The 20,814-nt window shown below is 38.7% G+C and overlaps 1 protein-coding gene across 2 annotated transcripts; it reads left to right on the top strand.

Moving 5' to 3' along the window:
- Nucleotides 1–4,775: 4,775 nt before the first annotated feature.
- Nucleotides 4,776–19,711, top strand: HTATSF1 (HIV-1 Tat specific factor 1). Of its 2 annotated transcripts, XM_039464084.1 has the most exons (10): nucleotides 4,776–4,978; nucleotides 5,219–5,413; nucleotides 7,175–7,355; nucleotides 7,728–7,775; nucleotides 8,229–8,383; nucleotides 10,341–10,504; nucleotides 11,926–12,025; nucleotides 16,470–16,559; nucleotides 17,483–17,620; nucleotides 18,217–19,711. In XM_039464084.1, exons 2-10 carry the CDS (start codon nucleotides 5,228–5,230, stop codon nucleotides 19,381–19,383), a joined length of 2,229 nt encoding a protein of 742 aa, XP_039320018.1. In that variant the 5' UTR covers nucleotides 4,776–4,978; nucleotides 5,219–5,227; the 3' UTR covers nucleotides 19,384–19,711. The 2 variants fall into 2 exon arrangements, with proteins under 2 accessions (XP_039320018.1, XP_003940786.2); XM_003940737.4 differs by lacking the exon at nucleotides 4,776–4,978 and having other exon boundaries at nucleotides 5,058–5,413.
- Nucleotides 19,712–20,814: the final 1,103 nt, after the last annotated feature.

The raw sequence follows: 20,814 nt of genomic DNA, 5'->3' as shown, positions 1-20,814 counted from the left end.
CTTTTCAATGAAAAATGATGTTTCTCTTCCCAACGTGTGTATCCGACTCTAAGGTGTATCATGTCCAGATTTTTGTTGTTTGAGAATTGTGTTGAAATCTTAGGAGTGAAGGATCCCTGTAAGTAAAAGACAAACCATTACTTTCTTCAAAGTACAAATCAGTAATATTATCGGGCTTTCTAAATAAAATGAAGCCCCACTAAGTGCAGAAAGACAAGTTTACATATGCCAGCAAATTGTAAGGGAGGTCGAATAGGAAGGAAGGTATAATAAACAAGATGAAACTTAAAAGTCTAATTTGTTTTTAATCACATCTGTGATGCTTCTAATTCCTCGTATACTGTGATTTGCATAAAATTGTGTTTGTGTTTATTTTGTGGTGTAAATCTAGAGATACTCTGTATGTGAAAAGGGGATCACAAAAGCGATAAAATATCTCTCACACAATTTTCTTAAAAATAAACCTTCACAGAATGGCTGCCCTTTTCCATTCATCTCTATTCCACTGTAACTGAATCTGTGCAGTTGAAATGAAAATGTTTTGGAGTCAGCAAATGTAAAGTACTGAGTAAGGATCTGGGGCACAGTGCTTGCCTTACTGGGTCAACACTTACTGACTTAATGTAGTTTTAACACTTACGACTGCCATGGATTAATAACTGGGCTAAGTTATCATTCACAAATATTGTGAAGAACTTGCCTTATTCATAGGCAGAATAAGTGGCCATGTTTATGGTGTCACTTGAGGGCCCCATTGAAAAATCTGCAAACCTGCAACAGTGTCTAAAATTCTTCCTTTACAGAAATTCATTTCTTTCTGGTAAGCAGTGCCCTCTTTCTAAAATCATGCAGAAGTACCACATGAAATTCCTAACCCCTGGGTGTGCAACTATGATTAGATCATCTTCCTGCTTGACTTTATTAAATCTGATGGGTGCCTAAGTCCTGTAAGTGTATGGCCTAATTAATTTCTGCCCATGGAAATCAGATGGAACGCTCTGATTTTCTATCCTGTGCTCCCACCTGCTAACATCATTTGCTTGTTAATAATTATCGTTTTTTAAAAACTGTTGTCAATAGATGTGTCATATTTAGATTTGTGGTTTCAGAAAACTTTTTGGAGCAAATTAAAACATATGTTTGGCACTATAGGTAAATTTGTATTCTAAAAAAACTTATGTTTGAGTGTGCTTTTGGTAGTGTTGAACTTTCTTTAAATGTCTTGTGGAGTCGTAAACTTTTGCTAATGATGTGGCTCCAAAAGGTAATATATATTAAGATTAGACTTTAACTCTGTAAAATTGGTTTACTTAAAGTGGGCGGGGGGGGGGGGTTGTGATACTGTATTAGTATTGTTTTAAAGTGAACACTGTAATAAGTGGGGAAAAACAAATAAATATGAAATAAAGTTTTAAATGACCCTGTGTAACTTTATATTCTAAAAACAGTATTTCTGACAGAATATAACTGGGAACCTATTTTAATTCCAAAATGTTACTTTCAAGTCACAGAGACCTGAAGCAGTTTTAATATTTTCCTCGCTCTCAGTAAAAATTACATCTTTACTCTCCTAAACTCTAATAACATTTCAGATATAACTTGATAAAAGTACCAGAATACAAAAGTGAAGACAGCCTTTTGGCAGGTCATAAAACTAGAACTCAAAGAACTTTGTTTTTTTCATTCTCAGCAATCCCTGAGATTTACATTAGGGATATAACATAAAATAATTCCTTAAATGGCTGTGTAGGGCATCAGCCCCCTTCCATCTATAGTTGTAGTTGGCTTAAAAGTCACAGCTTTGCTTTGACTTTTTTGAGAGGGTGGTCTCTTTTTCAACAGATTATTCTTGTCAGGGCTAATCTTATGAGTAGGCCCCAAGAGCCACAATTTTTTTCGCACTGCCTATTGCAGTGCCAGAAATGTTTCTATCGAAGATTTCATTTCTTTGGAGAGACTTCTAAATGGCACGGAGAGGTGGGACATACGCAAAATAAATTCTGTATACATCTCAATTTTGCTCGGGGTCTTCCCTGACCCAAGACTTAAAATATGGACCCTAATACAGTAATACCCCACAAAGCATGAAAACACAGTCACAAAGTTAGGCATAACCAAAATATCCAGCAGGTGTCTTCGTCATTGAAGGTGAAAGTGCTATAAAACACTTACCACTGGCATTTCTGCTGAAAATAGCAAATTCAGGTTTGCAGAATTTCTGCAGTTTGAACCATGTTACGTCAGGGATTCATCAACCTTTTTGTCAGAAGGACAGAAGTCTTTTTTATATTTATTTCCATTAAGTCTTCAGATTACAGGATGTGGGGACAGGAAAATTCCTGGTTAGAGTGGGCTTGAAGGAGCCATGTAAAAAATCTGGTTTGGTATAGTTCAGTAATTTTTCAGAAAGAGTTCTTAGGCCAGATAGGTGAGTTCTATCTGGAGTGCAGTTTCTGCTTTTGTAGTTTAATGTATATTTATCCATCAAGAAGGCTGTGACCTATTAGGTCAGAAGTATAACACAGATCACTCCAATATAAAGGTCAGAGGGAAGAATGAAACACATATTCAGAGAGAAGCCAGCTGTCTAGATTCTAACCAGTTCCCCTTCCTAGATCAGCAACCCCTTATGTAGCCCATCTACATTGCAGTCTCGGAGTTTCAGTACCATCCCTAGCTTTATAACCCACCCATTTTTTGGTACCTTGAGTGTTTCTATAACTAAAACAAACAAACAAACAAAAACTTGAAAAAGACAGGTTACAAAGACAGAGATGCTTTCAGATTACCTCAATTACTAGGGAGTTATTCTACGAATACACAAGGAAATGAGAAGAAATAGGAACCAGGCCTCATAAAGACCACAGCATTGTTCAATTACAACTGTTAGCCAGGAGCAGTGACTCACCTGTAAACCCAGCACTTTGAGAGGCCGAGGTGGGCAGATCATGAGGTCAGGAGTTCAAGATCAGCCTGGCCAATATGGTGAAACCTCGTCTCTGCTAAAAATACAAAAGTCAGCTCAGTGTGTTGGCCTGCACCTGTAGTCCCAGCTACTCCAGAGGCTGAAGCAGGAGAACCGTTTGAACCTGGGAGGTGGAGGTCGCAGTGAGCCCAGATTGCACCACTGCACTCCAGCCTGGGTGACAGAGTGAGACTCTGTCTAAAAAAAAAAAAAAAAAAAAAAAAAAAAAAAAGTCAGGTTACAGGTACAATGTGTTATGTGTTTATCTCTCAACTCCACTGCTCCACTACTATGGTGACTCAATGATCCTCTTGCGCTGCTTCAACTACTACTCCCACCCCTGGGGAACTTCTCCATAGTAGGCCTCTGTTCTGCCTTTTACCTTCCCTGGAGTATCTCACTGCTGCTTTGCTACTCTAACCACATCCCTGTCTGTTCCACAAAGACTTCCCGGTAGAGGCTCTCACTGGATCAGTTAGTCAAATCCAGTCTGGAATGCAGATCTACTCTGCCAGGTCACCACACAGGCCCCAGACAGCTTTTGGGCCAGGATGGCTGGGTGACATGGGATCTAACCATAAGGAACCCTTTCAGTCGCCTGCTCAAAAGAGGGTTGTGGTAGAGCAGGCACTCAATGACATGTGCAGTAGGGCTGTGTCCCGTATTTTCACCTATGCTGTGAACACAGGAATGAAATGGGAGCCCAATAACACATGGCTGAAAACAGCTGTATGCTATTTTTGGATGTAGGAAAAAATATTTAGCAAGGTTTAAGTAAGCCTAATACAACTCACATTACCTGTATCATAAAAATGCACACAAATTCAGTTCTCCAAGAGCTCCTACCAGAACGAGAACTTCATGAAAAGGAAATACAATTGAAAAAAAAAATAAAAAAAAAAAAAACTAACCCAAACTATTATTTAAGAACTGCTAATGTTGAAACCATAGATTCATACAGCTGGTATGCGGGGAGCCAGGATTTTCTGGAACTAGCACTCAACTACTATGTTTAGAAGTGAAGGTCACTGGAATAGTGAATAATTTTTTGGGGGAAGATTTTCCCCGACCTTAAGCCTGTGTTATGATATTTATGTTTACATTTATGGGTTCCTTATTATTTTAAATGAATTCGTATTTGTTAACGGCCGCTTTAATTTTTGTGCAGACATATTGGTAAGTATAATCCACAAACAAATGTTTTTTGGGATCTTCAATGTTTCAATTAAGAGTCGAACTGCAGCCAGAGGAAGGTATGAGACCGATAAAAGAGAAGGCTGGCATTATGAAAAGAAAGTGAGCCCTTCTACCCCTCGTTCGTTCATTCATTCGCCCATTCCGCATTAGACAGCAGATCCGTTGCCAGGAGCTTAGGCTACCAAGACGAACTAGATCCGGTGTCTATCCCGGGGAGTTGTAAAGAAACAAGTAAAATGCGGTTCCTGCGAGTGGGAGGGACCTTTGAGTGAACGAGGAACGTCGTTTTCTCGAAGCCGGAGAAATTTGTCCGGCTGCCCCACCCACTCCCCCAAGATGGCGCCCACCGCGACACCAGCCCGGCCACCTCCGCGAGGGAATATTCCCACGCCTTCCTCCGGTCTCCCTCTCGAGCCGGCCCGGGGCGACTCGCAGGGACCCCGCGGAGCTGAAGGCCCTGAGGCGCCGCGGGATCCCCACGGCCCTCGCCCCAACCCAAGGCGGGCCCCGGTGGGCGTCGATGCGCGACACCCGCGCGCCCCCTCGGCGCCCCGCCCCCCGTGCCTCGCGCCGCTGGCCGGCGTCGGCGCCTTTTGACGCCATCGTGGGCGTGTCGGCGCGAGCTGCGACGTCGCTACGTGCCAACAATGGCGGCTGCGTCGTCCTGAGGGGGTCTTCTTTTGCAAGTAATTTCCTGACGTTGCGGCGGGAACCGCACTGGTCTCAGACCCGGTAGGCGGCGGCGGCGGCGCACCTGCGCGCTCCCGCCGCGCCCTGGACCGAGCGGCGGTACAGAAGCTCGGCGGAGCGAATCAGGTGGGCGGCGGCGCGGCCGAGCTCACAGCACCAGCGCGCGCGCGCGCGCGGAGGGCGGGCCGAGCGGGGGGCGGTGCGGCAGCAGAACGGCACCGACTTCCCGGGGACTGCTGGGGCGCCGCGGGGAGGCGGGTCGGGGGGCGGTGGGGGACGAGCGGAGCACTACCGACCTCCCTTTCTCTTCGGAGCTCCAGCGTCATTTCGGCCTCTTAGTCCTCCTGAATCCTGCTCCTGAGCTAGGTAGGAAACATGAGCCGCAACCACTTGGATGGGAACGACGAGTTTGATGAGCAGTTGCGAATGCAAGAATTGTACGGAGACTGCGAGGACGGTGACACCCAGACCGATGCCGGTGGAGAAACCGATTCTCTCGGGCAGCAGCCGACGGACACCCCCTACGAGTGGGACCTGGACAAGAAAGCTTGGTTCCCCAAGGTAGGAGAGTGCCGCGGGCGCCACTGCAGAGCGGGCCGCCTGGCCAGCCTCGCGGGGCACTCCTTTTACGTTTGCATTGCTGAGGTCCTTGGTCCTTGGTCCTAACCCCTTGGATAGCGACACTTCTTTTTGTTGTGTTTGTTGGGGCACCGATGTGTAAAGGAAAATAAATCTTTAGGGTGATGTCTTAAATGTAATTCTTAAGTCTTTTCTATGCTTTATTAATTTTGTTTGTGAAGGTCACAGTTGATTATTACATTGATGACTGCTTTTTATTGTAAAGAGGAGAAACACCAAGAGCGAATTAGTAGCTGTCCATTTCTGGTAGCCAACCCCTCTTGTCCTACGAACTCGGATGTTTAGCTTATGTACTATGTGCAAAATGCAGTTTCTTGATAAAGTAACTGTTTATGTATCTTTACTAATTGAACTTTGCGCCTTGCTTTTCCTTCCTAGTAAATTGTGTCCTTAGGCATATGTATTTGAACCATATAACTACAGGAATGAGGCTGGAGATTCACAGAATATAGATAGAAAAGATCTGTGGATGTTTGTTTGGAGTACTTGGAAATTGCAAAGTATTTTTATTTCACCTTCGAAGTAAAATAACTAATGTTAAACTTGGTTCTGTAAACTTTGTGGTAAAAGTGTCTTTTTGATCTGACTCTCATGAGCAGGAAAGGGCACACTAATAGCGCGCAAATTGACTTGCAAGCCAGTGATACAAAACCTGTCTCACGAGATTGCACTGCTATTTAAAAAATTTTTTTGCAACTTTTTTTTCCCATTCTGTATTTGTATATGTATTCCAATCCCTCCAGACTGTTAAAATTTACGATTTCACTTCTGTATTGGTAGTGCCAGTTTGAGTGTAGATTTCGTGTCTTCAGCATTCTGAATACTTTTAACAAAGGTCTGATAATGGATTGATGTGTGACTTTATCTTTTTATGTTATTGAAGCCCATACCTCTTCAGACTTTGAGTTTTACGTTTTCCCCATTCTATGCATGCTTAATATTGATTGTTATGATGATATAACTATATTTCTTTAGTTGTGCAATAATGCTTTTCCCCAAAGGGGAGGACGATAGATATAAGTTGAATTTGTCTTTAATTTATTCTGATACTAAAAGATAATGTGATTTAATTTGTGATAAAGTTAAAATGAGCATTTAGTTTTACAATTGTTAACCAACCCCATTCTTTATGTACCGTATCAGAGTTCTATGTGCACTCTGCATACAGATTTGTGCTTTCTGAATACAAATATACATGTACAATAAGTACATGTATGGACTTATTGTACATGTATATACTTATACACATATATGTGTGCATCTGTACAGTAAAAGTGGATTCTGTGGTTAGATTATTGATTGTTGGTTCTTATTGTTTTATTATCTGGTACTTCCCTTTGTTATATGTATTTGTAGCCTTTGTTATATGTATTGTAGAGAGGTAGTAATTTATAAATGAAACACCTAGAAAAGGTGGCAGCATCATTTAAAATGCTTTAAATCGTACCTCAGACTTTTGCACTGATCATCTAAGTACTTGTGTCTTATTTTTTTAACACCATATACACACTTTTCTATATGAGGTGACTATTCTTGGGCTTACGCCTTAATGACTACAACTATTATCCACAGAAACAGTTCTGTGTTAAGTTGTATAACTATGCTGTAAAAACACAATTTAAACTTCTTATAGGTGGAAATAATTTAAAATTTCTCTGTCTCCGTCTTGAATTGCTTGTGTAGATCACTGAAGATTTCATTGCTACATATCAGGCCAATTATGGCTTCTCTAATGATGGCGCATCTAGTTCTACTACAAATGTTCAAGATGTCCATGCTAGGACTGCAGAGGAACCTCCACAAGAAAAAGCCCCAGAGCCCACTGATCCCAGAAAGAAGGGAGAAAAAAGAAAGGCTGAGTCAGGTAACTGGGTCTAGCTCGCAAATTTTAAGTGCAAAAATTAAAAATGTGGGTGTGTATATGTACAGTTACTTTTTTGAGAATTATAATAGCTTTGAAAGCATAAGGTGAGTTTTTTTCTTTAATAGTATCAGAGTTATAAAGAATGAAGATAAACTGGCCATCTTTTTTAGATAGGGTCAAAAACTAATTATTTGTCAAAAGATTTAAATATTTCGAAAGCTGGGTAGTGATTTGAGTTAGTTTATCTTGGGTCTTAAGACTAAGAGAAACGTCCTTGAAGTTTCCAGAAACTGCTGCTTTGTCAAGATTCCATAATATGACTCTTAACTTTCTTGCAAGTGTTTTATTTATTTCATTAATTTTGATTTCTAGGATGGTTTCATGTTGAAGAAGACAGAAATACAAACGTATACGTGTCTGGTATGTATAAATTTTTAAATAAGTTTAAGGTAGGAAATACTTAATTTTGAGATTTTTCACGAAGTGATTTTTAGCTTTCAGTTTCTCCAGAGTCCATTTTTTATCATTGTGTCATTTTTTGTTGAACCATTTATATTAGTAAGGAATATGTGTGTTTATTACAGAACCAAGAAATTCAGTGTGTAACTTTACATGCCAAACTTCGGACCCTAGTTAATGTAACTTACAGCAGTGTGTCCCTTCACATTCAGTGAGGCCTTCAACAAAGCATAATTTTAATGTATACTTGAACACGCAAAAATGTCAAATTTCTTCAGTTCTATAAATGTAAAACTTTTCCATACGTTTAGAATATCAACATTGTATTCATCTAAGTTACAGATTTCTAATTGGTAGAATGCTAAGTAATTCACCTTTATTACCGATTATAAATGTTTTTTAATTAAATGACAGGTTTGCCTCCAGATATTACAGTGGACGAATTTATACAACTTATGTCTAAGTTTGGCATTATTATGAGAGATCCTCAGACAGAGGAATTTAAGGTCAAACTTTACAAAGATAATCAAGGAAATCTTAAAGGAGACGGTCTTTGCTGTTACTTGAAGGTAAGTTATATGATCAAATAAGTTTCTGTGTCTTCGTTTTTAACTCAGGAACCAGGGCTGTAATTACTATAGGTGATAACCAACACCAAGAACTATTCAGAACAGGATATGAAGAAAACCGAAATTTCGGTTAGTACCTGTGTGTATCACACTGGTAAGATTATTCACTTGTTTTAAGAAAATATGTTATCTGGTTAAAGTAGTTTATAAGTAAGTGACTGGAGTGCTTCTTTTGTCTTGAAAAATTCTCACTGGAAAGATGTCTTTATTGATGTGTACAGTCAGTTCAGAATACATTTTAAAAATTCAAGAAAAAAAAAAAAAGCCAATGACATTTTACTTGTATAGTGGAGTGAGTTACACCAGGGTTCAGCAGACTCCAGCCCTGTTTTGGTAAATACAGCTTTATGGAACACAGCCACACTAATTCACGTATGCATTTGTCTATGATTGCTTTTGTTTCATTGATAGAGCTGAGTGGTTGCAGCACACACCTTGTGGCCTACAAACCCTAAAATATTTATGAACTGGCTCTTTAACAAAAGGACTTTTCTGACCCTTGAATTAGACCATAAGGAGATGATAGCTTATGCTTACTGCTTTAAAATAGTTTTTTGAACGCGAGAAAAGAGAGAGTGGTAATAAGAGAAATTTGCAGAACTGCATGTAGTCATAGTACCATAAATTACACAAAGAAACCTCAATGCCAAAGGCAGCCATCATTTTTGGAACACCTGCCACCTTAGGAGTATGTGTTATATATTATCACAGGGTACAGAATAAATGAAGATGGCATGTATGTAAGTCAAAACCTGAAAATAATTACAGAGGAAAATCAAAATGGTAAAGCAAAAGTGCAAACACCATGGGTGTGTTGTGAGTACACAGTATTCCAGTGGGATCAGGAGAGGGTAGGATTAAGCTGACAGCTTTTTGGGAAATAGGTTTTTGACCTGAATCTTAAATGTGGTGGTTAAGGGACGTGAGCATGACCATTTTAGGATGATAGTTTTGTAATGTTCAAATGTAAGGAGATTTGAGAGTCTTACACATTCTTTAAGGATTATTAAAAAATCTGTGAACAGACTCTTAGGGAATTCTGTTATATTTTTAAAATGTTTAAAGGAAAAAAATAGGATTTTGAAACCCATAGAAATACAAGATTGTCAAAACAGTAAATTGAGTTCCAGGAAAATGAAGTGAATTATTCCAGGACTCATATTTTATGTGAGCAGCTGAGTTCAGTTATCCATTTTTTTTTTTCTACAGGTCCTCTGATCTTTGACTGTGTGTAGGGCTGATAACTGTCCCCTCTGTGTAAGAACTGGAATCCATACATGTATTTAATATAAAGTGCAAGCCATCAGATAATTGTCTTCTACTTCTCAGTGTATTACAGACTTAACGTTTTAGTTGATGAACAAAAAAATTAAAGGCTGTCTATGCTGTTCCCAGTTCGTTAAGTCATCTCGTCTTTTAAGTAAGAGTATTATAGGATTTTAAAACAAATACACCTTAGAAATTACGCAGGTTTGCTCCCCTCTTTCTACAGATGAGAAATTGCAGCCTTGAGACAAGATTATACAATAATAATATAATTTGTTGAACACCTGTCATATGCTAGTCTTTGTCTTTTCCATGCATTATTTCATTTAATTTAGTCAAGAACTTTATGATGAAGATACTACTATTTCCATTTTACAGATGATGGTATTGGGGCTCAGGAAGCTTGTATAATTTACCCAAATTCACACAGCCAGTTAGGGACTGCTGTGTCTCAAATCCTGGTTTGGAGTCTAGAGTTCTTTGTCTCAAAGCGATAGAACGATCTCATATATTAGGAATATATAAATATAAAATTTTAAATTATTTTATGTATAATCATAATTCATCTAAAAAAATCCTTAGGTTTTATATTGTTGTATGACTGACTATATTTTATCTTACTTTTATAAAGAGAGAATCTGTGGAACTTGCATTAAAACTTTTGGATGAAGATGAAATTAGAGGCTACAAATTACATGTTGAGGTAGCAAAGTTTCAACTGAAGGGAGAATATGATGCCTCAAAGAAGAAGAAGAAGTGCAAAGACTATAAGAAGAAGCTGTCTATGCAACAAAAGTTTGTAATTTTTTTCCCTTTTGAAACAGGTTCCTTATATTCTAGAGTGTATTTTTGGTAATAGCCATCTAGTTTTATTCTGTCAAATCTGCCTACACATTATTTTAAAACAATTTCTTTAGATCATCAGGTACCTTTAGCAATCTATACAATAGGATGATTTATCAGTGGAGGGGATTTTAATTTTCCAAGGTGTTTAGTTGTAATATGATAAGGGCTTAAATGAGCTAAGAGAAGCCATCTGTTTGGAAAACATTGAACATCAAATTAAATAATATAGTTTAGGCTTATGTACCAGAACCATTAGTTTATTTTCTGTGTGGGTTGAAATCAGCTGTACCAGGAGTTAAATTTTTATATACAGGTTTGTTATAGGATTAGAAATGATAGGATTTTATAATTGTATTTACTGTGTAGTTGTATGAGTTGTATGTACTGTATGCCTAATGTCATTAAGTTTCTATTATTCTGTTTAATATACTTTGAAATATTCTAGTTTTAAGAAATTAGCCAAACTAATACTTTTATCAGAGTAAATTCTAATGACACGTCTCCACCATACTTAAATTAATTAAAAATGATCATAAAAGCATTGGGTTGTTATGGTTCATCGTTTTTACAAGATTAGGTAAATTTGATAACCACATATTTTTTAAACAATATCAGTAAAATTTATGATTGTAATGGAGTGAGTAGTTTTACATGTTTCAGTGCAGTTTGTTTTTTGTAATGATAAAGTACCTAAAAACCAATATAATTTAAAAATAGTTTTTAGCCTCAAAATATATCTTTCTGGACTCATAAATGCTAAGAATTAGAGATTTTTCAAGGGTCTCATTGGAATGTTTGTATAACCAGACAACAGTTGCCCTGAAGAACATTTATTCTGGGGATTTCAGAGACTGGGGCCATTTTGCCCCTGCCTTTTATTTTATTTTATTGTTTATTTATATGAGACAAGTGTCTTGCTCTGTTGCCCAGGCTGGAGTGCAGTGGTGCAATCTTGGCTCACTACACCCTACACCTCCCGGGTTCAAGCGATTCTCATGCCTCAACCTCCCTAGTAGCAGGGATTACAGATGTGCAGCACCACGCCCAGCTAATTTTTGTATTTTTAGTAGAGATGGGGTTTCACCATGTTGTCCAGGCTGGTCTTGAACTCCTGACCTGAAGTGATCTGCCCACCTCCACCTCCCAAAGTGCTGGGATTATAGGTGTGAGCCACTGCACCCGGCCCCCTGCCCATTTTTATTTTAGAAAGTTACCTGACTAGAACTGTGACTGAAATAGTTTGTTGTCGTAAAATCCAGTAATTAACATTATTAAATACTCAACAAAGTATTGTATGAACAACTCATTTTTTCCTCTCTCCAAGTCTGAAGCAAAATTTACAGTTTGTTGTTACTGCTTCATTGCCTCAGGCAGCTGGATTGGAGACCTGAGAGGAGAGCTGGACCATCCCGGATGCGCCATGAGCGAGTTGTCATCATCAAGAATATGTTTCATCCTATGGATTTTGAGGTAGGAAGTGGTGTGCCCACTGATAGAAATGCTGATAGGCTTTCTTTCAAGGGAGCCTGGAGCTTGCCTCACCCCATCTTTGTCATGTCACCTCCTGCGTGTTTGTGCAGTGAATAGTAAAGGAAGATGGAGCCAAGAAGCTACTTCAGTATTTTTTTATTTCTCTTCCCTTTGTTTAGCCCAGTATTGTTTTAAAGTATATCCCAGATAAGAGTGTTTAATAACCGTACTGCACCCCAGCTACTTGGTATGGGACATCATTGAAAAATACCATCATTAAAGGATTTATGGGAACTGCTTGTGAATTTTGAGTGCAGTTCAACAAGTGTGGGCTGATTTTGGTGGGGAGTACCATCTTCACAATTGTAAATGCAAACTTCAGTTTAATATTAAAAGCTATAATGCTTAATGTCCCTGGAAAATTCTAATAACAGCAAGTAAAAGTGAATGATTAAAATAGTATTTTAATCATATTTTTAAATGATTAAAAAAATTAAGTGAATGGAACTGTCCTTCCTCCCCTCAAAAAAACTGAATAAAGGAAGAACAAATAACTACTTAAGGAGTTCTAAGGAATATTGTCATCAAAGTACCTTTATTTCAGAAAGTTCTCTGACTGGAACTGTGACTGAAATACAGTTTGTTGTAAAATTCAATAATTATCATTAATAAATAACAAAGTATTGTATGAACAACTTTTTTTTTCTCTCTCCAACAAGTCTGAAGCAAAATTTACAGTTTGTTGTGACATTCTGCCTCTATTCTCATCTCTGTCTACTGGTGTAGTGCGACTTTATTGTATAGTGGAGAAACAACTATTCTCTCCCTGGTTCTGAAAGTAGTGATAGCAAGTTATACAGAAAGCAGTTGAGGCTGGCGCAGTGGTGGTGCATGCCTTTAATCCCAGCTACTTGGGAGGCTGAGGCCAAGAGGCAGAGGTTGCAGTGAGCCGAGATCATGCCACTGCACTCCACTCAAGCCCCGGTGACAGAGCGAGACTCTGTGTCAAAAAAAAAAAAAAAAACAACAACAAAACAACTCAGATACAAAGGTACATTTTCTCACTGTGTGCTAGCACTGTTCAATAGAAATATAACATGAGCCACATGTGTAATTTACATTTTTGTGTAGCCACAATAAAAATATAACATGAAATGGGAAATTATTTTTAATAATGAATTTTATTTAACCCAGAACATCCTAACTATAATTTCAACATGTAATGCAGATAGAAGTATTAATGAGCTATGTTACATTGCTTTTTGTTTCCTTTGGTACCAAGTCTTCACAATATGGCGTGCATTTCACATGTATAGGTTGCCTCAGTTTGGACTAGCCATGTTTCAAGTGCTCTAGCCACTTGCCTTTAGTGGCCACCATCTTGGACAACGTAAGTTTAGATTGCCAAGGAATGAGAAACATGGTTTATTTCTTCCAAAGAAAACAAAACAGCATCCTGAAAAAAAATTAATGAGAGTTGACTGCAGGAGGTTTCAATGCATGAGTCTGATTTTAGTCTTAGATTGCTTGGAAAGTTTTGTCTTTTTAAAATGACCATTTGTAGCTAGGTAGGTTAAAGAATCTCCCTAAAGGAGATCACTCCCTTTAAGCTTCAGGGTATATAGCAATGAAGATCTGTTAGGTTTTCAGGCTGCTATAAATGAAAACAAGGGTTTGAGAAGACTTTGGCTAAGATTTGATATCATATAAGAAAAGCACTGAGGCCAGGCACAGTGGCTCACGCCTATAATCCCAACACTTTGGGAGGCCGAGGTGGGTGGATCACCTGAGGTTAGGAGTTTGAGAACAGCCTGGCCAACATGGTGAAACCTGCCTCTACTAAAATTGTAAAAATTAACTGGGTGGCATGCGCCTGTAATCCTAGCTACTTGGGAGGCTGAGGCAGAAGAATCTCTTAAACCTGGGAGGCAGAGTCTGCAGTGAGCCAAGATTGCGCCATTGCACTCCAGCGTGGGCAACTGAGCAAGACTCTGTCTTCAAAAACAAAGAAAAGAAAAGTACTAAGATATTGATAAAGAAATAAAGGTAATGCCTACCCCCAACATGGAATCACACTTAAAAGTTGTTAAGCATGTTGAAACAGTTTTTTGTTTGTTTTTGTTTTGTTTTTTGAGATGGAGTCTTCCTATGTCGCCCAGGCTGCAGTGCAGTGGCACAATCTCAGCTCACCGAAACCTCCGTCTCCCAGGTTCAGATGATTCTCCTGCCTCACCCTCCTGAGTAGCTGGGATTAGAGGCACATGCCACCTTGCCCGACTAATTTTTGTATTTTTGGTAGAGACGGGTTTCACCATGTTGGTGAGGCCGGTCTCGAACTCCTGACCTCATAATCTGCCTGCCTCGGCCCCCAAAGTACTGGGATTACAGGCAGGAGCCACCACGCCTGGCCTTTTTTTGTTTTTAATATAGTCTGATTTTCTTGGTGAATAAAAGATACTAGAAACAGTTTATCAGATTCTTAAAAAAATCATTCTACTATAAGGACACATGCACACGAATGTTCATTGCAGCACTGTTTACAATAGCAAAGACCTGGCACCAACCCAAATGCCCATTGATGATAGACTGGATAGGGAAAATGTGGTACATATACACCATGGAATATTACGCAGCCATCAAAAACGATGAGTTTGCGTCCTTTGTAGGGACATGGATGAACCTGGAAACCATCATTCTCAGCAAACTGACACAAGAGCAGAAAATCAAACACCGTATATTCTCACTCATAGGCGGGTGTTGAACAATGAGAACACATGGACACAGGGAGGGAAGCACTACACACTGGGGTCTGTCGGGAGGAAATGGGGGAGGGATGGGGGGGTGGGGAGGTGGGAAGAGATAGCATGGGGAGAAATGACAGATACAGGTGAGGGGAAGGAAGGCAGCAAACCACACTGCCATGTGTGTACCTGTGCAACAATCTAGCATGTTCTTCAAATGTACCCCAAAACCTAAAATGCAATAAAAAAAAAAAAAGATTTTTTTGAATGTTGGCTATGTACAAAAGGCTGTGCTGTTTTCTCTGAGATATCTGAAACTCAGTAAAACAAGGTTCCTGCCTTCTGAAAGCACTCAGTCTATAGGAGCTAACCACACAGACACACATCATCAAAAGCCATAACTTTTATTCTCCACTCCTCATTCTTCTCAGGTCTGATAATTTTGTATAAAGCAAATTGGCTGCTTCCCCAGAATTGGATTTTATAAGTGGGGAAATCCAGATTTCTGCCAACTGTAGTTTCAGAAGCCTCAGATTTATGCAAATGGGTACCATTTTATATTTTTTATTTTAAATTCGATTTCAGTAACACACCTGCCAGTTGCTTATTTTTGCCTTTTGAAGAACCTTAGGGGAGGAAAGCCGCTTTTTTCTAATTCCCTATAGTTCATTTCTCTTTAGCTGATGAGAAAAATGAAAGCCTGTAAGAAAGAAAGATGTACTTCAGTGTTTCCTAGAAAGTATAAGTCACCTTCAATAGAAATTTCTAGATAGGATGTCTTCATTTATATTTGTATGTAGTGAAAATTCAAGCTGATAATGTAGCTTGTCCTGAGTCCTCTTTATGCATTGGTATTTGGAGAGAGATTTGTTAATTCCCAGAGGGAGTCTTAAATCATTTTGTTGTTGTAGGGAGGAAATTTCCACATGAACTCCAGACTGCTAGAAACAGCAGTACTTGAATGTTCTTAATAGGCTCATAGTTGCAAGAAAGCAACAGCTAAGAATGTATTTTATTGCATGCTTAATAACAGCTCCTTATTGTGTGGTTCTGTTACAGTGTGGTAGGAGATAAGATGAACAGGAATCCTTATAAAGTTTACCCTGTGAGTTAAAATAGCATCTTGGAAGCACAAAAATCAATCTTTGGACACTTAGTCAATAAAAGGGTATCTATCTCCCCTCTCTCTCTCCTCTCTTTCCTCTTTCTCCTCTCTCTCCTCTCCCTCCTCTCTTTCCTCTTTCTCCTCTCTCTCCTCTCCCTCCCTCTCTCCTCCTCCCTCTTTCTCTCCTTCTCCCCATTACATTTCTCTAAATAGGAATGTATCCAAAACAAAAAGCAAAGCGTTCTCATCAGTGTGATGGTGAGGCCCGTGCAGAACATAGAGATTAGCAGTCTGACTGAATATGCACCACAGGACTTCCACCTTCTCCTGCTCTGCCACTATAGGCCCCTTCTGCTGGCTGCCATACTTGTTATTTCCTTTGTCTTAAAGCAGGGCAAACCTGTAGGAGTAGCAGTGGAGTTAGTAATCTAATTTTATTTGATTTTGAGTTTTTAAAAAATTTTATAGACTGCAAAACACAACTAACCTTAAGCACAACCTTTTTCTATTTGTTGGTTTATCAGAACAAGAAATTGGACTTTCAGGATTTATAGTTAAAGAAGGGAGCAAACCCATTTTAATCATGCATATTTTTCAGGATGATCCATTGGTGCTGAATGAGATCAGAGAAGATCTTCGAGTAGAGTGTTCAAAGTTTGGACAGATTAGGAAGCTCCTTCTCTTTGATGTAAGTTCATGGCTTTGACATATGGCTCCTAAAGCAATCATTCCTCCACCTTAGTTACGTTCTTCCCAGATGTGAGTGTACCCCTGAATTTTAGGTTAATGTTTTTATATAGTAGTCCACTGTTGTGGTAATCATCTATTAGCAGTAATTAGATGAACATGGATTACAAGTCAATCATGGCTTTGGTAGATTTGGTATACCTTGCTTATTTTCTGTCATCATTACCCTAGAGTACAAGATCAGGTGAAAGAGGGTACAAGAAGAATCTATGAGATCTCTGGTTCCCGATTAGTCACGTTTTCCACTCTTTGTGAATTATACTTGTCCTCTATATTTGGAACAGTCAGTAAAAATATTCTCTTGTGTATTTCGTCTTCTCATCCTTTTTTTTTTTTTTTTTTACTTCCACAATTGACACCCAGTAATTAAGAGTCAGCATTTATTGCTTGTGTATATAACAAGCTACTTTACATGTTACTTCATTTAATCCTCAAACCCCTTTGAGGCAGGTGAGCACTATTATACCCATTTTACAGATGGGGAAGCTGACACTTTAGAAATTGAGCACCTTGTCCAAGGTTATTCATCTGGTAACTGACAGAGCCAGGATTTAATCCCAGGGCAATATGACTTCAGAGTTTACACTTTTAACAATTATACTGTCCTGCTTCTCATTAGACAGGGATGTCAGCAGAAACATTTCCAAGGACACTGTGCTTGGTTCTTGCTAGGTAAGATTAAGGTAAAGAAGCAGCTGACTGCATGTCACTGGCTAGGATAAAAGGGAAGAAAGACTTCATACGTAAAGTCTTTTACTTCAAAGTATCAGAACACTACTGCTTACCTGGTTTGTGAAATGTATGTGTTTTATCTTTAATCTTACCATTCACTCCTTTTTTTTTTTTTTTTCCTTATCTTTCTAGAGACACCCAGATGGTGTGGCCTCTGTGTCCTTTCGGGATCCAGAGGAAGCTGATTATTGTATTCAAACTCTGGATGGAAGATGGTTTGGTGGCCGTCAAATCACTGCCCAGGCATGGGATGGGACTACCGATTATCAGGTAAATTCTGCAACGTGTCAAGGGCACACACGTTGTTTCATTACCAACAAATACTGATCCTTCAGATTTAAGCTTTGGGTCTGGTTTAATCTATTTAACGTAACAATGCTCCTTTTATTTTTACTTACACGTTTTTAAATTTTTTATTCTTCCTCTTTCAGTACTGCTTTTAAATAATCTTTTGCATTCAGAAGATAGAGAAATGTTTGAGTCTTTCAGTTTGTAAGTCTGAAAGTTTGAAGCTTGTTCAGAATAGTAATAAGAAAAGAACACATTCAACCAAATATTTCTCTTCTTTTGTACGCTGTCAGGTATAGACAGAGCTCAAATACTAACTTTTTAAGAGATGAGACATTTCTGTAGTACTGTGTTATGTGGCCTTTATTTAAGTGATCTTTAAGGTCAACTCCAGTAAGTCAAGATTTAAGGGCAACTCTCACAAATCAAGTTTTGAAAACTGAAGACAGGGTATTGCTTTCATTTCCTAAGAAGAGATGCTTTATAAAATTAAGATTGTTTCATCAATATTAGAAATGTTCAGAGAAGTAACTTTTTGCCTAAAACTTACTTTAATGGCAGTCTCCATTTATCCACAGGTAGAGGAAACCTCAAGAGAAAGGGAGGAAAGGCTGAGAGGATGGGAGGCTTTCCTCAATGCTCCTGAGTCCAACAGAGGCCTTAGACGCTCAGATTCTGTCTCTGCTTCGGCAGGGGCAGGGCCTTCTAGAGCAAGGCATTTTTCAGAGCACCCCAGCACATCTAAAATGAATGTTCACGAAGCTGCAACTAGAATGGCGTTTGAAGAACCTATAGATGAGAAGAAGTTTGAAAAGACCGAAGACGGGGGAGAATTTGAAGAAGATGCTTCTGAAAACAATGCTAAAGAAGGTAGCCCTGAAAATGAGGCCGAAGAAGGCTGCCCTGAGAAAGAATCTGAAGGCGGCTGCCCCCAAAAAGAGTGTGAAGACGGCAGTCCCATGAGAGGATCTGAAGAGGGCATTCCTAAAAAAGAGTCAAAAAAGAAGACACTCAAAAATGATTGTGAAGAGAATGGCCTTGGAAAAGAATCTGAAGATGACCCCAACAAGGAGTCTGAAGAGGAGGCTGGACCCAAAAAAGAGTCTGAAGAAGATGACTCAGAGAAAGAATCTGATGAAGACTGCTCTGAAAAACAGTCTGAAGATGGCTCTGAAAGAGAATTTGAAGAAAATGGTCTCGAGAAAGATTTGGATGAGGATGGCTCTGAAAAGGAGCTTCCTGAAAATGTTCTTGACAAAGAGTTAGAAGAAAATGACTCCGAACACTCCGAATTTGAAGATGATGGCTCTGAAAAAGTGTTAGATGAGGAAGGCTCTGAGAGTGAGTTTGGTGAAGATTCAGATGAAAAGGAAGAAGAGGATACATATGAAAAAGTATTTGATGATGAGTCCAATGAGAAAGAGGATGAAGAATATGCAGATGAAAAGGGGCTTAAAGCTGCTGATAAAAAGGAAGAAGAAGGTGATGCGGATGAAAAGCTGTTTGAAGAGTCAGACAAGGAAGATGAAAATGCAGATGGAAAGGAAGATGAAGATGCTGACGAAAAGTTATTCGAAGATGATGATTCCAACGAGAACTTGTTTGATGAGGAGGAAGATTCCAATGAGAGGTTGTTTGACGATTCTGATGAGAGGGGGACTTTGTGTTGTTGTGGGAGTGTTGAAGAAGGGCCCCTATCCACTGGCAGCAGCTTTATTCTCAGTAGTGATGATGATGATATTTAATCCCTTAAACTTGCTTCTTAGGGAGAGTCCTCCATCTACATTTGCCTGTGCTTCAGGGTAATTACTAGTAGTGTTACATGAACATGTGCATAGTGGTAGGATGCCATCAGATTAATACATTGAAGTTTTTCATTGTTACCTGTACCTAATGGTTTTAAATATATGTTAATTGATGTTCAGTTATAATGTCATAGTTACAATGCAAGTAAACTGGATACTTGTTCTTTTGTCAGATTTGTTAAATGCATGCAGAATAATATTTTTAAAAGGATTGAAGTTTGTGATACTCATCAATAAAAGTAAGTTGGTAATATGCAGAAACTGAAAATTCAACTTGAGTTAAATTATATTTTAAATTCTTGATATTGCTTTATTTATACTGAGGGTTGGCGTTGCTGAGGACTTGAATCCTTTGGAGTCTCCTTGCTTCCTACTGGTACTGGCATGTGTGTCCCCATTTCCTCTCTGTAAACCAGAACATGTTTCTAAACTCAGAAAGCAGATAAATAACCCTCTGGATTTTTTTTTCTGCCTAGTCCTTGCAAATTAACTTTTATTTGTTTTCTACCCTCTTTCCATTAAAATTGACTCTTAGATGTGCAAAAGTGAGCTCCCTGTGGTCCACAGCTCCCATTATTAGAAATCTAGAGAAATTGGCCCCCTTTAGAAGTTAATTCAAGTTAGAGGACCTCTTCCCAGAAAAAAATGTACACACTACACTGCACAACTTAGGTATAGTTTGGGGAGGTTCACGGCTGCCCTAAAGTTTAAGAACTTCATGTATGCTTCAGTTGTTCATTTTTTAGAATCATAGTGCCTATCACTGTGCAAAGATGTGTTGTCCCAATAAAACTGTGAGTCTTTCTTGATTGTACTTTCCAAAGTCAGTATCGATAAATTTACTTCTGATGTAGCATTAAGAAGTTATTCTCAGAAATTAGAAGCATTAAACTGCATTTATTATCGTATTGTCACTCTAGATAGGAGTTCCTGTACTTCAAGTCAATTTTTATTTTGAAAATTTTTTAGTTGATGTCTAGGATTTCATAAAATCAGGATTTTCACGAGGGATGTGCCAGTAAATGAGGTGAGGAAAGTTAAGTATAGAAAAATTGCAAACCAAATAGTATTTCCTTTAAAGATAAGCCAGAGGCATTTAAACGAGTTTATTGGAAAATTAGTTTTCTAATTTCCAATTTTCCAGAAAAGAATGCTTTGCCTTCCATACACTGGTTAGGGCACATAACTCTACAATATAAATTCGCTCTGAGACTATTAGGAGAATTTGTTTCATTCTTTACATTAAAATTTGTAATTTTGGAAATCCAAAATTTCTCAAAAGAATATACTAATTTAGTCTGTTTTAGGTACTAACCATTGCCTGGTAAAGACTTCCTGCCACAATTTTGGGACAGAAAATGCTTTAGAAAC

Source organism: Saimiri boliviensis, chromosome X (genome assembly GCF_048565385.1).
Source record: "Saimiri boliviensis isolate mSaiBol1 chromosome X, mSaiBol1.pri, whole genome shotgun sequence".
NCBI lineage: Eukaryota > Metazoa > Chordata > Mammalia > Primates > Cebidae > Saimiri > Saimiri boliviensis.
Note: the sequence above shows the minus strand (reverse complement) of the source record. Positions and strands in the feature narration are given on the sequence as shown.

Excerpts from the sequence above, each read along its gene's own strand:
- HTATSF1 (XM_039464084.1), top strand. The coding sequence starts at position 5,228 with ATGAGCCGCAACCACTTGGATGGGAACGACGAGTTTGATGAGCAGTTG. Across the intron at positions 5,414-7,174 it reads AGAAAGCTTGGTTCCCCAAG|ATCACTGAAGATTTCATTGC; the intron begins GTAGGAGAGTGC and ends TTGCTTGTGTAG. Across the intron at positions 16,560-17,482 it reads GGAAGCTCCTTCTCTTTGAT|AGACACCCAGATGGTGTGGC; the intron begins GTAAGTTCATGG and ends TTATCTTTCTAG.